Here is a 15,712-nt window from a genome sequence, read left to right on the forward strand (position 1 = left end):
CACTCAAAATAAGCGTCGGATATTCCTTATGCACGATATCTTTCAGACAGTGAGCATATCACCAATTGAAGAGAAACCAACCAGTATTGGAGAACCTTATCCAATCTTTTTGTAACCGATCTAAAGGAACTGATTGTCAAAGACCAAAACGAGTTGACCAAAACAAATGTCAGCTTAAAGTAGTATTTAATGTATCATACATTACCTTATGCACACTGTTTGTAGCAATAAATTCAAATCACAATCCAGAAAAAAATTATGGTAGGGTTTTCTATTCTTCTTTGGCACTACAATCTGGAAAGGATTTGGCCTTCCATTTCTTGCTTTCTGTGACTTGATGTTACCCGTAGCTGGATAGTCAACCTTGCGTACGGACAGACGGTTCAGATGGAATTTTATCCCTTGTTTTAAAGAAACACTTTTACCCATAAATCGATAAAATTTTTGATGATGTGTATTTAATCCTTCAGATCGCTTAACCAACATCAAGTTGTAGATAAAAAATATTAATAGCATTTTCTTCAGATCTGCACTTCAAACACAACTATTCAAATAAAAATCCTTAGCCTTTTGAACGAAAGTAGGAAACATAAAATACAAATCAACTCTATATAATATATTTGTCCATGCGACATTTAGTCACACTTGCACAAACACAACCAGAACACACGTCACATCATGAAATGTTGACCCCAAACAAAACCACCCCCCGCCGCAACTAAAAACAAAGCCGGTGAGAGGGCTCATTTTGTGATGAAGTAAAAACAAACGCAAAAACACTCACCAACACCACCAATAAACACACTGCAACAACATACTTCAATGGCAAAACCGGTGAACGCCAGCAGTTTCGATTGTTCCGCATCATTCGATGCATCCGCAGTGGCGGACCGCAATCCGACGCAACATTCCAGCCGTACCTAATGCTCCTTACTCCCGATCCGCTCCGTTCCATTTTTCATCTGTGGAGTGGTGGACGAACTAACAGCATCATTTCAGGCAATAACATCGCCGGCGAATGTTTTAGGGGGAAAAAATAATATTCCGATAAAGAAGCTGTCACGTCGCGTATAACGGGAGAATGTGTAGTGATTGAATTTGCATAACAATGGCATCAACATCCGATCCTGACCTGACACCGATTGTAGTTGGGGGGGCGAGATCTATGATATACTGCACCCAGAGACTGTGAAACATATTTTGCAATGTTCCATATTTCGGCTGAAAATCACACCAACCCAACCATACGCAGGCCGCTTAACTATCTGGAGCAGTAGGTCGACAGGTTTTAACATTACCAGAATCTTTCCCAAAACAAAAACCCGGGGCACCACTTACACACACTGATTTTAACATCAAGAAACAGTACATTTTCCCTTCCGAAGTCATTATGAAACATCAATAAACAACGACATGAACGTCGATGGTTGGTCGGCGAAAAATCGATCGCCAAAAATTAATGATCTGTCTTCAGTGGTGTAACACGGTGTCATTTTGCGAACAAATGCATATCAGGTCAGTTGCTACGTCTCTCATGTCCCTCCCCCCCCCCCCCCCTCCCAAAAAGTGCATCCCCAACTGCACCCGGTAAGGGCCAAATGTCAACAACGTGCTACGTACGCTAGCGTATGTGCGTATCGCTTTTCAGGACCGTACGCCGTAGATTGCGCAATTTCACGTTGATCCACTTTCGTTGACCACCGGACCCGGTTTGGTTCTCGTATGCAAATGCACCGAAGCTCGAATCTGGCGAGTGCAGTATTTATGCAAAAGTTTGGAGATCCCGCCCGGTTTGCACTCCGTTCGACCCCGGTACGGATCTTTGCTGGTGTAATTTCGGGGCCGGGAAGCGAACGGGCAACTACATATTTGCGTTACAAACATATTGAGGTCAGACCGAAACTGTGTTCTTTCCTCGTTTAATGGCACGGTGGGTATGACGGTGGCACTGTTTGTGAGTTGTAATTTTGATTCGTAGCGAATGGTTTTTTGGAGTAGTCATATGCATGTTTAATATATGGCCATACGTCGCTTTATGGAAGACACAGCTTAAAACGACATGCCGGCAAAAAGGAACGAAATGAATGAGAAATGACAAGCAACCGTAAATTGCTCTGAATTATTTTTTCAACCATTAAGATTGCTGTACAATTTTCAATAGTTACACTCCTCGATATCGATAGCGAGAATTCGTAGATAGAAAGATTTCAATACTTTTTATCGTGGACCTCATAAGTTCTAAGTCGTCTATACCAAGGTTTGACCAGAGATTCTGTTGGTGAGGTCTTGAATTCTCAAACCTCCAGCTAGGATAAATCTCGAAATTCGTCTTTAGGACTATATCCTTCCGAAGTCTTGGCCTGCCATTTATAGCTTTCTATGTCTTGACCATAGCCGTAGCTGGATAGTCTAATTCCTGCTTAGGGGGAGACCGTCTGGATGAGATTTAAGCCTCGGTCCTGCCGAGTGTACAAACGTCGCTATCTCGTCGTTTACCGGATCTCCAAAGTCTAGTTATAAAGCTTAACGTTGTAAGGATTCATCTACTTCAGGAACTTCCCTTGCACTGTGATATACGTCAGATGTATTTTATGAGGAATCTTGTCCTTGAAAGGATTGTTGAGGTGTTCAGGATTACCTGGATCAATGTTCAAATCTCATTCAGACCGCTTCTCCGTACACAGCGCACAGCGGGTGACACAGCGGGTCACAGAAATGATAGGCTGAGACCTTTCGAGGTTGTCATTACCAAAGAAGAAGAAGAAGTTCTTCAAAAAGGTTTCTTTATCTGACAGGACCTTCCCTACCTTAAGACTTTTCCTTGAAATGATAGAGCGATACAGTGTTTTCTACTTGCTCTGCCTATTAAAATTTGTTGCGTCCTTCGAGGAATCTCATTTAGAGAGTCATCATGACTACCGTGAATTATGGGTAAATTACATCAAGGAAGCCAGAGAATACTAGACCAGATCTCGTGAGTTAAAGTGATAGCAACCTTCTGGAGAATATTCAATCTTGCATTCTTTATATCTTTTAAATGTATATATCCCTTGAGGTTAAAGACACAGCTGTTAAAAGAGCTTTTCTGATTAATGTATAAGATTCTAATAAAACTTGCATTCATCCTTGAAGCTTTTATCTTCCAACAGGGAAAAAAACTTCCACAATTTCCCACACCTGAAGCACTTGCAACCAGCGTACACTGACCGGCAACGGCGAAATGATGAGGTCCAATTAGTGGTTCAACAAATCGGCCTACAATTCTAACCCATCCATCCGCAGGAAAAACATTCCCGCCCAACAGCCCACGGAAGCGTGGGAGAAAGAATAACAAACCGTAAAGTGCGTAATAATGAAGTGGTTTCGTTCGACGGCGTTCGACTACTGCTACTACTACCACTCCGGGGGTGAACTCGTTACTACTGCCCCCCCCCCCCCCCCCTCTTTCTTTCGACCAATGCTCCAAGCGCGTCGGCAAGGAGCGCTGGAACCTCGAACAAATTGCTCAACTCCTCCGGGCATCCTTTAATAGCTAAACTTTCTGCTACACGCTTTCTGGGCGCGTGTGGGCAGGGGTTTTCCTTCCGAACACCGAAAGAGGGCTCCTGGTGGCACTTTTCTTTTTCCCCGTTTCGGTTCCGTTCGAACGCAATCCTTCACAGTCGATTGCAGTGGATTTTCATCCAATTTTCTATCCGAATGTCCGTCTGTTCTTCGTGTCTTGTTCTTCGGTAATCCTGGCGATAAAGATGTTTTGCCCGAAGATGGACCGTTCCTTTTGTTTCTTTTTCTCTTCGAGCTGTTGAGAAAAACCCCGATTGTGCATAACGATGAAAAGATTTGTTTTCACATTCCTCCCGTACTGGGTGCTGCTTGGTGGCCGGCTGCCGACAGAAAGCTAACTCAATGTTTGAGTGCAAAAAAAACCATGGCCCTTAAAACGGGCTAAGAAACACGAACCTTTTTTCTTGAAACTTAGAGAAAAAAATTGTTTGAGAACAAAATTCTTGGTATGGAAAACACTCTCACCGAGCGAAACAGTTCTCCGGGACCCTTGTAACGAAGCGTACAAATTTTGTTGAATCGTCGGGTCATAAAACATGACAGTGCGAGCCCCTCCTATTCCGTCCATCCGGTCGAATTAGGCTGATTAATCGATGATTAGCGGACTAGATTAGGGTGAGCCAGCCGTAGGAAAAGGCGAAAGGATACCGAAAAACTTGGTCCGACCGTTCATCAAGGCATGAAGGTAAAATTAAACGAAAAGGAAGAAAGGGTAGTGGAATGGAAAATAGCCCTAATTTTTTTGTGTGCCTCAGGCAATTTAAAGGAGAAGAATTTGTGAGCTGTTACTTCCGCTTTTATTGAGAATTTGTTAAAGTAGCCTTACTTGGTTGAAATTTTCCTGGATAGTTAAGAAATTGAAACTCTTAGAAGCAACTTGCAATAAGCTTATTTTCATCAATCTAAGATAATACCAGAAGCGAATTATGAAAACAAACCCAACGTCTGCCCCGAAACAAAAACGATTCTTCTGGCGATTTATTCAAACTCAAAAGTGGTGACTTCTATCTCCCTGTTCAATTACTTTGTCTGGCTGTTGATCAATCCAACCAAAGGATGAACGTCAAAGTTTGGCTACGAAATACCCAATAGCCCTTGGAGAGACAACCCCGAGTCCCCAATTTTTTCGTTGGTGAATTGTGATTCAACTCCAAGAACTCGTTTGTGAATTGGAACTGATGAAAGTTTTCCAATTCCGTTAGCTCTGGCCAGGATGTTGGGGAAGAAAAGAGTTTCGAAACATTTTTGCACCAAAATCGCGAAATTTTACCAACGAGAAGTTAAGGAATGAGTTTTTTGTAGTGTTTTCTCGAGAACTCTCACAATGCGACGACTTAAATTGAACATTGAACCATTTGGACGGATGCTATACTTGACTGACTGATGGATGGAATGCGTTCACAATGCATCACGAACAGTTTTTTTTCCATCCCTCGATGGAATGGATTATTACAAACTCGTGATGAACGAGGCATAAGTCCTCTCATGACTAGAAGATAAGCATCACATTCGATCACTGACGCCCGGCCGTCAACGGAGTCACCAACTTGTAGGGAGTGAAAGGGCTTAGGAAGCACGGGAGAAAAAAGGGTGGCAGGCACAGGTGAAAACTCTCACTTTCGTCGCGGGCGTTATCAAAATCGAGAAAGTTTCTCACCAAAGCGGTCCTCCCCAATTGCGTACCGAGGTAGGGTTGAAAGGAACCGGTTTTTCGGGGTGACGATTCGCATTGGCCCACGAAGCGTGCATATCGTAGGTGCTCCCGGTGGATGACTGAATGCCCAAACTCCCTCCCTTTTATGCATCGTGTCCAAGCGAACGTGTCGCGCTTGGGAACCTTCGCTGTCCGTTTTTGGCGATTTCTGCCAACTGGCAAGCGCTGAGATTGGACCAAGAGACCGACACGCTTAGCTCAGTTTTATTTTTTCGTATGCATTTCGATCGAGTTCCTTCGATCGCCGAAAGGTTGTGCTAACAGCGATATGGACAGGGTGGCTTTTTTTTTTTGGAGGGTCGATGTCGATCCGGTCGACAGTGAAAGTGATGCCCGAAGTTTATGAAACGATGAGCGAATTTCCATTTCATTTGAATTTCTTACGCGAGCTGGCTCGGTGGAAGATTGTATCCGAGTGTCGGGCCGGTGGGACGCGTCGTTATGTAAGAGGAGTTAGAAGACAACGTTGTCACGGTGTTGGAAATATAGGGTAGTGGATAGGATGGAATTTGTACGATCCATAGCATAAAATGTTTCCCGAATAATTTTATGACCTAGATTGACACATCACTTATGGTTCGTTCACTCTGTTTTCTTCTTATGGTCTACCCGTATTGCTTAAAAAAACCCAGTTTATGTTCAAACTAACTAATGAAAGAAACATCCTTTCCTCGTGAATGAAAATTTACATCAAATTTTACTCATCACTATCTACTCATCGCTTCAACATTCTCCCATTTGCTGGCACGCTAAGTAAAGTTTGTTATTTCACACTGTTCAGTATCCAATGTTCACTGCCATACACATTCATCTACTGAATCATTCACCCCCGGAGCTATCTTTGCAAAAACATCGAATGCCACTAAATTAGTTCCAGCGTAACATAATGCATCTTCGCTGTTTGCTGCCAGGTGCACATCGGTGCACAGATCGTTGCAATAAACTACACGGCCACTGGCAACGAGATGCAGCGAGATGCATGACCGTCTCGACGATGCCATCAACGAGAAAAGCAAGTAAGCGCTCTGTTCATTCATTTTCCCCTGTTTTGCAGCTGCAAGCGTCCGTTCAATATGTTTCACCGTGCGAGATAGTTCGCGCAACGAGCGCTCACACGTAGAACACCGACCAAGAACATCGAAACATTCAATATGCGTATCCTGATATAAGCGCGTGCCTTTTTTCTCTCTTCTACTCGCTCTTGGTTTCTTTTTCGCGTTTCTGCGGTAGCAAGAAAGAAAGGATTCGATGCAATTCTTTTAACGAAAGCTCGTGCATAAATGGAACATCGATTGTTGAACAGGACTCCAAACACGTGCGAGGGAGAAATGTTTTGCACCCGCTAAAATTGAAATACTATTCACGTACCGCATGCTACCGAACGGATCGGAGCATAGGAAAGACGCATCGTGCCCCCACCTTTCGAGTTTTGGGTGTAACGATGGCACCGTTGTGGTGGGAAAATCGGGATCAGTTCCCTTTTTGGAAACGAAGAGTTCGGTGCAAAAACTCAATTACATTACCCCACTCGGTGGTGAAATAGTTTACGCGCTTTTGTAAAGCATCAGCCACAGAATGGTGGTGTGGAGAATTTTATGCTATTTTGCTGCGCTTTTGATCTTCGCGTGCAAAGAAAATGAGTTTCTGCGGTATGTGTGTGTGTGCGGTTTGAAGAATTGACTGTGGTTGACTTGTAGTTGTTTCATATTTTATTCAGAATTGAGAAGCATCTCAATTTTCCTCTGTTCAGTATGTACTCTTTCCATTGATGATTGGTTCCATTGCTGCTAGACTCTTTAAGTTAGATGGCTTTATTGCGTTTAGTTTTCTGGTTTTTTCCTCTGAGTTTTGTGTAATTTTACTTCTGGTTATTAAGTCCAACTTTCTAATTTATTTTCTATTTTCTTCGACAATTTATCATATTGTTCTTCTTTCACATCACAGTTTTCCTCTTTGCCTATTTTTCTTTATCGTGTTTCGCTTTCTTTCTCTGATTTTTTGCATTATATTGTCCCAGTTTTACTTCTCTTCTATTGCTCGATTCGATTATATTTTATCGCTTATCTTGTTAGTATTTTATATCTTTTTGATTGTTATTTTTATCTTTCTTTGTTTGGTGCTTTATTTTGTCTCAGTTTGTTTTCCTATTTTATTGTTTTATTTGCAATAATTCATAATCATTTTTTCTGAAAAAGTATCACAGTTTATTTATTTTTTGTTTTTAAACACTTAGATTTTTTTTTGTTTCTTTTCCTGTTACCCTTTTGTAACTACTTCTTCTTGGCACATCGACCTAGAAAGGACTGGACCTGTTATTTTTGGCTTTCTGTAACTTGATTTTTCCCGTAGTCAGTCCTGCACACGGAAAGGTAGCCTGGATTGGATTTGATCCTCGTTCCAGCCGTGTGACTTTATTTTATCCGTAGTAAAGTAGTCAGCACTACGTACGGGAAGTTGGTCAGGATGGGATTTGAACCCCGGTTCTGTCGTGTCGCTCTCGCCTCGGCCACCGAACCGCCCCAAGATATCGCCTCTAGTGACGGAAAAAATTGAATCTCATGAATCCAATCTTCAACTCCCAATCGTAAAAGGATCTGAATCTCAGAATTCGAAGCCACAACCCACCGGTTGTTTTTCCTTTTGGTGAATAGAGTTGGATGAAGGTTTGGGGTCGCTCAACTGACCAAGTACTCCAGCCCAGTCACCCTTTTCCAATCCATTCCGAATTCTGATAAAAACCATATCAATTCTTAATCCAATCCTTATGGAATTCCGATCAGATTCAAATCGAATTTGTTTTTGATTTGAATCGGATTCGAAGTTGAATTCGATCATTCTAGAGATTGGATCTTAGAATCTTTTGAGTCGCGAATTCCCCATTACCGATCAACTCGGCCATCTGTTCGCCCCGATTGTTATACCTTTGTCAACCAAACTATTCTTGGAATGTATCCCAAAAAAGAGTAGCTTAAGATAATTTATGCCTCTTTTTCAATCAAAAACCGATTAAAAAAAGATATCCAACGAAGATAAAAAAAAACCCAGCCAATAATCCATGTTTGTATGCTTGCTTTTGTGCAGTAATCGTTGCGTGCAACACTTTCCTCGTAACGTTCAACCACCGCACAATCACCTTAAGCTGACTAATCCCACAGTTGTTCACAACAACAGCAAAAAAAAAACGCCCCGGAAAAAGAAGTGAAAAATACCGGGAACCCATTATCGATTGCCTGGTGGCGGTGGCTATTTTTGCGCGTATGTACGTGAACCACACAACCGTTCGGTGGATTAATGTTACGGATTATTATAGGAAAACGTTCAACATGCACCACCACATATCGGGATCGGAAGTCCCGTGATCGGGTTGGTGACCACCGTGTGCGGTTGTTGTTTCGACACACCCGTCCACCGATCGGCTTTAGAGTGACCGTGTGCGGATGGCATAAATAAAGGATTTTTGGTTAATAAAAATGTTGTTTGGCCATGATCGGGGAGAAAGTGAGCTCGGGGTTGGCATGATGATTCCCACCCTTTACCACACAAGCTAGCTTATTAAAAGTAAAAGAACTGGTGACATTTATTGAACAGAAAACATCCCCGAAAAAGAAGAAATTCCAAAACGTTTTAGTAAAACTCGATAAAGGCATGCTCAACTCCATTTTATAACGATCATCATCCATGTGTGATGCTGCTTTCCCTATAAGCGAAAAAGCGTTTGCCTTTCGTGTATTTGCCAATTATGAAATTTAATCATGCTACATCATACTCAAAGTAAGCTCGTGAAATCTTCATATACTTTGCATGCGGTTCTCATTCATTCTTCCCGCACTGAAGAAAAGCACTCCTCGTTACGGTATTTGTCCCGAGGAAACATTCAAAATTACCCTCAAATTGCAAATCATTAGCCTCTCTGCCACCGCCTTTTACTCACTGCACTGCTATTTTTCAATCCCAAGCTGGAAGCTTTCCATCGAGAAAAGTTCCTCTTTTCCCCTGTTTTCCAACCCCGGGAAAAAGCGGCAGGCTCATTAATGTTCAAATAAAGCCATAAAGTGCCTTGCCAGCCAATAGTTGGCCGGAGCACGTGGCAGAGCAATAAAAAATGCATGTAGACATTGCGCTTCCGTCTTCGGCTGCCGTAGCTACTCGGCAAAGAACTTTGTCTAGTGTGTTTGGGATTCGGAAGGAAAAGGGATAGAACTTTGGTTGCATGGCGTTAGAGGCTTCTTTTCACCATACGAACGGCCATGCAACAATAGAAGACAAATGGTGGCCCGTGTGAATGTTCGGAAGCAGGAGCTGGAATTGCCGGCAGTGGTAAAATGTAATGGTAGTCGCATAAAGACGATGTTTAACATTCCACCATTCGAACGATAATATTTCACCCGCAGTACCGGACTCGTCGTTGTGAGTGCAGAGTGTGTACGGCGTGAAGTGTATGCAGAACATATTTTATATCGGACGGCAAGGCAAGTGCTCCAACAGTGCTGCATAATGCACCGAGGAGCTGCAGAAGGGAGCGTTGTTGTAATGCCCATTTTTCTTCTTATTTATATCAATCTCATTACATTTAGCGGGAGTAAATGTATGAACTCGCAAACCAAAACCACACATTAACGCTAAACAGTAGCAATAAATCATCCACTGCATAACTGCTGTTCATCGATGACTTACTTCATCAGAACGGCACGCCGGTTTATCGCGACCGGTTAACCGCATCGTTCATGCATGCAGGCTCAGTAAATTATGGATAGAAATTTAATTAATTTAATCCTACCCCGTAATGCCTCATCCTAATCGGTGCCACTCAATCGTCCGATACTGTGTTCTCGGAGGGCGCATTCCCTTCCCTGCCGACAATTCTAGTCGCTCCAAACCAGCTTCACAGCTGCCTCAGTGTCCTCATAAAGTATTTCGCACGACCATCAACATGGCTCAACCTCAACCCTGGTCCTTGAAGATATTGAATCAATATCAAACATCGTCATCATCTGCACGCTGTCAAACGTACGATGCCATCACCGCTCGGAATGTTCTGGTCCGGCTGTCCGGCTATTATCTGCGATACGGAGAAATTAACACCCGTAAGACGACAAGCACGGACCGAGGCTGTCATTTGTCAACGCAGGGAGACTAAGGAGACAGCTGAGGAGCTTTCGATGGGCCTCCTTCATCGAATTCCCGGTCTGTCCGTGGCGTAATGTGCCCGTCGATGGAGCATAATCAATTTAATGGTTCGTTGCGATAAATAAATCATCATCGATAATTAGAAAGCAGTAACGTGTTTATCATGATTTGTTGACGTTCGTCTGGTGTGCTTTGATGCAAACTGGACGGGACTGGTTCGTGGTGTGGCGAAGCATCATCGGTTGAGCATGGGATTTTCGGTTCGAATAGCTTCCCTGTAGCATGGAATAGAATGAGACGGAGAGGAATTGTATCAAGATGTTGGAATGCGTGAGGGAAGCGCTGGGACGTATTTCAGCTTGTAAAATTATGATCAATAGAGAGCTGGAGCTTTTGATTGATTCTTCATTTTACGATGCGTTTTATTCTAATTAAGTTTGGACTTGGGGTTCAGAGTTAGTGCTTCTACGTGTCATTCTTTTTTGGTAGCATTTTATCTGTTTTTTGAATCTTTTGATGATGATCTTAAATGATTCTATTAACAGTGGGCTATTAATTAACTCAAATGAACTTATTTCTTATTTTAAGTTTCCTTGTTGTGAGCTAAGAAATGGCTTATTGGACTTTCAATAAGTCCCACAAATTATATGAAGAGTCTGAAAACGTACAAAATGACGTACGAATAATTCAAATGTAATGATCTTAATGTCCCATATTTCGAGTTCCCAACCTACGAGTTCTTACCACTGCCAGCCATAAAACCGAGCACATTTCAACATGTCAAACCGTTCCCACTGTGAACTCCCATTTTCCACCTCATTTGTCAACTTAATAATAAATTCATTAAAAGCTAAAAAGGAAACTTTCTCCCCCCTGCACGAAATACTCCTAACGCGTTCGTGTGCGTTTCTGCCAACCGGCAACACTGTTACGACTGCTATCTCATCCAGATCATCTTGTTCTTAAGACTCCTGTCCGTATCAACAACAGCCGCCGTAACTTGTCGTCAAGAGGATTTACGACTCACCTGCTTGGGCTGAACCCCTCGTTCGCTCGGAAGTAAATTAAAAGCTCATAAATAGATTTGTGCAAACGTGTGCATTATCTCGTGTGTTGGAAGGTTTCGGCTGAAATCTGTCACCCGGAGCCGATCCAGGAGGAACGTGGGTGATAAAATGTGACATGGTTGAAAATTTTCGGGTGAAAAGAAAAATGTTTTCAAAGCAAGATTTTATTGGAGGTATTTGATGGGATTCTGTTGTACAAGCTTTCTTGTTGTGTTGTGTTCGGTTTTGTAAAACTTTTCCTTTTTTTTCTCTCCCGCTTTTTGTTTTTCTACAGAATGATTCCATCAGATGGCGAAAGTTAGCCATCTACCAATGAGGCGCTATCCTACCGATCAGCCATCAGCCGTCAATGTAGATCCCATCAACTTCTATCCGCCGGCAAATGCTACACACCATCGGGTAAGTTAAAATTGGGAGAGCGTTTGCTTAGGAATTTTAAAGAAAACTATGGGTTAAATTGAGGATTGTTTGTCTTGTAGCTGCTACACATGTAGCCCTCCATTTATAAATGTGTCCTAAACTAATGCATTGATTGTAAAACCTGATCGTTACAATTAAAGCCCGTAAATGCAGCTCATAAAAGCAAGCAAATGCTGTCGTAAACATTCAAACAAAAAGTAGAGCCCGTGCTACTATCACTCTGTCCAACCCAGGCATGGCAGTAATGAGCAAAACAGAGCTTGGTGCTGTTGTTAAACCTTTTTTACGAAATAAAATTTAAATGGCTCAAGAAAACGAAACAGAGATAGCAGGAACAAAAAAACAAAAACCGCACGAGAAAGACAGTACAAAAAAGCATACCCGCAACACTCATTAACGCCGGCTTGTATGCGCAAATGTAAATGGTGTGTAAAAAGTTTATGCTCACACCTATCGAGAGTTGACACGAACGGCTCAAACAAGCCACCGTAACTTTGGGCCGTTCACCAACAAAAAACATTGGAAAGAGGGAAAAAACGACACAAAACACACATACACAACAGTATCGCGGGAAAACAAACAAACACCATAATCGTGGTGCAGGCAAATGGAGCTTCAGTGGGCCGTAAATGTGAATCAGAAAATGTGTGTGCGCCCCTCTAGCGGCCGAGTGAAAAGGTTATAAAATTATGCATTGCTTGCGGGTGGTAACACAATCCAAAAAAAAGGAACGCAAAACGGTTGATTTAACATTTTGATGCTCATTTGATGGTCAATTGTTCTCGGGCATTGGGGTTGGGTTGTGCAAAAGAAATTCCACCTGCAACGCAACGCTTATGCAATCGTGTGCTGTCGTGTGCTGTCGTGTGCTGGTTGCGTTAATGGGTGGGAAAGCAGCATATCAAATTCAGTTTGGTTGAGTGCTAGGAAGTGAAAACTCATTACCGGTAATGTTTGATGCGCAGATTACATTTTTGGGAAATTTTCATGAGGACAGAATTTTTTTCTTTTATTTTTGGACAACCGTCATAAAGGTGTATTGAAGCGCTTGTAATTTAACTAAAATTGTTCTTTGAAAAATTTAAACGAGATGTGAAAAACGAGCGGAGAAAGCTTCGTATAATTGTACTCCTCAAAATGATTCCTATATTTATGGCTCATGGTAAACCACTTTTTGTAGAATTACAGTGAAGAATATGTTCATTGCAACTCCATTAACATGGCTAGAAACTCCAGTGAAGCTTTTAAATTTTCCGTCAGGTAAAACAGCCAACAATTTATGGTGAATGGTGGTTTGTCGGTTTCTAGTAAATGTAATACTGTTTTAGAGATTGGTTACAGGGAAATGAGTTTGAATTTGAATGGAAGCACATTGGAGGCGAATGAATTTTGAATGAAGTTTTGAGTGATATGAGTGAAATTTCGGATTTCTAGGATAGTGAAATATTCAATCGAGGTTTCCACGTGTGTTCAAGTGGGTTTTCAAGCTTAAAACAGTTATTTGCGGAGGTTTTTTCTTTGGAAGGAAAATATGCATTCTTAGAATTGTTTGTTTGTGCCTAACGGTAGGCAACCAGCAGAACACGATTTCAGGACTAACACTAGTAAAATGAGGATAACAATGTAATGGTTATTGACTTTAGCAATTCTTGTATTTATGTTAATAAGTATCTTGGGCGTTTTTTTTTGTTGTTGAACATTGCGTATAAATGCGTGAAAATTGCGCACGAAGACTTTTTTTTTTCAACAGACTCGAAGACTATTGGAATCAACAAAAGAAGGCATTTTGTTCAAAGGAGGACGTGGAAACATCGTGTTAATAATGCACTTGGCTAATCAGAAGAAAACAGAATACCTAAAAGTTGGGTTTCTGTTGGAAAAAGTGAGAATAGAATTATTTCCAGTCCAGGTGAATCATCAAAAGATCGATTCATGACGAGTCACGATAGTCCCCCCAGCAAAGCAAGTCATTCTACCAAGGTGAATCTCCAAAAGGCTCACGGAAAATCCTCTAGAACAACAAAACATCTAAATGTGATTGGATGAGATTTTTTGCTGTCGCTAGGGTAGGGTAGGAACTATACTACGAATAGTTCTTTGTCACCTGCACTTTCATAGCCTTCACTGAACAGGCATCTTTATCTCACTTACCTACAAACAAACCGTGCGCGGCGAATTGAACAGCTTCCCCATTCACGAAACGTATGCCGAAGCGTATGCCTGGTGCCGGCTAGGGAATAGATATCTAGCCTCCACATATCAACGCCTAGCTTTACAACAATCGAAACTGCCAATACCTACTAAATCTACCTTTCGAAGCAATGGCATACACCCAGCACTTGAATATTTCGCCTCCGGTGACTTGTTTTCACCGCTATTTATCGGAGTTGTTGAACACAGAATAAACTGTGTGCTGATAACGATTGTCCTTCCGTTTGCCGTTGGTTGGTGCAGCAGTAAAGCATACCACTCGCTATACACCCCGTGTGAAACCCGGTGAATTCACACTTCCGGCACTTCTGTTTCGTTTCCGGCTTTATTTCGGAATTCTTTGTGCGATTCTGTCATATCCTTCCAATGGTGGTGAGAATTTACAGCACAACAAGAAAAAACTTGTACGTTCACGCACACACGTTCGTTCAATCGTATCAAGGGCACTAGCGGTGGATTTTCTCGCCCTCTAGGGGCGCATGGAACAAGCATCGGAATATCTGGTTTCCGGAGCACGGAAAGGACAAAAACTGTCCCCAAATCGCTTGGGGAATTTGCAAGGCGTACCTTCCGGCCTTTTCTTTTCTCCCATTTTCCAATCCGATCGTAGAATTGTTTCACATTTTCACGACGCCAAAGCCGTGTCATCGTAGCTCACGTTATGAAACTCTCGATAGGGTTAGTACGGGCTGCTGCTTCGTCAGGATGGCAAATGTAGAGCACGTTTCCCGATTCCGGTGCGATCCTGCGATAAGCGATACCGGGTGGAATTAGTTCATGAGTGGAACATTTCTGTTTTTTTTTTGTTCGCCACCCTACGTTCACGCTACATACTTGGACGTCCTTTTCGTTTTCGGGAAAAACGGAACAAGGAAAAAATCTCCCACAGGAGCACGGAAATTTGTGCCGCCGGAAGAATATGACATTCCGTGTGGACGACGCGGTTGGAAGTTAATATAACACTTCATCTAGTTAGCACACACACACACACACACTCACGAATACTCTCAAAGAACGGGAAATGATTGATCGTATCAGTCTTATCAGTCGGGAAATGGGGGGAAAACTTTGAAGCATTGTGCCTGGTGGTTCGCGGTGACATTGCTTCTACGAAATGAACATTGGAAAGTGTCCTCATTCAGAATATGAAATAAGAATCATTACAGAAAAATGGTTATTTTTACTTGGTAGAGGAATGCTTAAATTTCAAACCTTTCCGTTGGCAAAATGTTCTCTCATGTATAACTATTATTATCAATTCAACTGTTCCAACCGAAACCCATCCTTGGCCCCACGAACCCAGCCACATAATTGCTGGTTCGTTTGCATGGCCAAGGGTCAATCTAGGGTTTCTCCAACTCAAATCAACGCCGGTTACGATCGATGAGCCGATCGATGGGATGACATTTTCCGGACCTCGCTCGACCACTCGACTCTGTCTCCGTGTTGCCTTCTTTTAACACCACCCCGAAACGATGTCATTTCCTTTCCACGCCCATGTCTGGTCTCACACTACCCGGCTCGGCACGAAAGAAGCGCATTTTTTTTTTGTTACTCAAACGAAAGCGAATTTTACCAGCATCCGATCGTCAGCTAGCCGTCAATTTAT

At 42.3% G+C, this 15,712-nt stretch overlaps 1 protein-coding gene across 2 annotated transcripts in view; it reads left to right on the plus strand.

The window, feature by feature from the left end:
- The window catches only part of LOC118512694 (platelet binding protein GspB), a 130,251-nt gene that overhangs the window by 93,426 nt on the left and 21,113 nt on the right, over positions 1 to 15,712 (plus strand). For both annotated transcript variants that reach the window (XM_036057501.1, XM_036057502.1), the window contains exon 5: positions 11,747 to 11,871. In XM_036057501.1, coding sequence (XP_035913394.1) covers positions 11,761 to 11,871 — 111 coding nt within the window. In that variant the 5' untranslated portion in view covers positions 11,747 to 11,760. The remainder of the gene's footprint in view (positions 1 to 11,746; positions 11,872 to 15,712) is intronic.

Source organism: Anopheles stephensi, chromosome 3 (genome assembly GCF_013141755.1).
Source record: "Anopheles stephensi strain Indian chromosome 3, UCI_ANSTEP_V1.0, whole genome shotgun sequence".
NCBI lineage: Eukaryota > Metazoa > Arthropoda > Insecta > Diptera > Culicidae > Anopheles > Anopheles stephensi.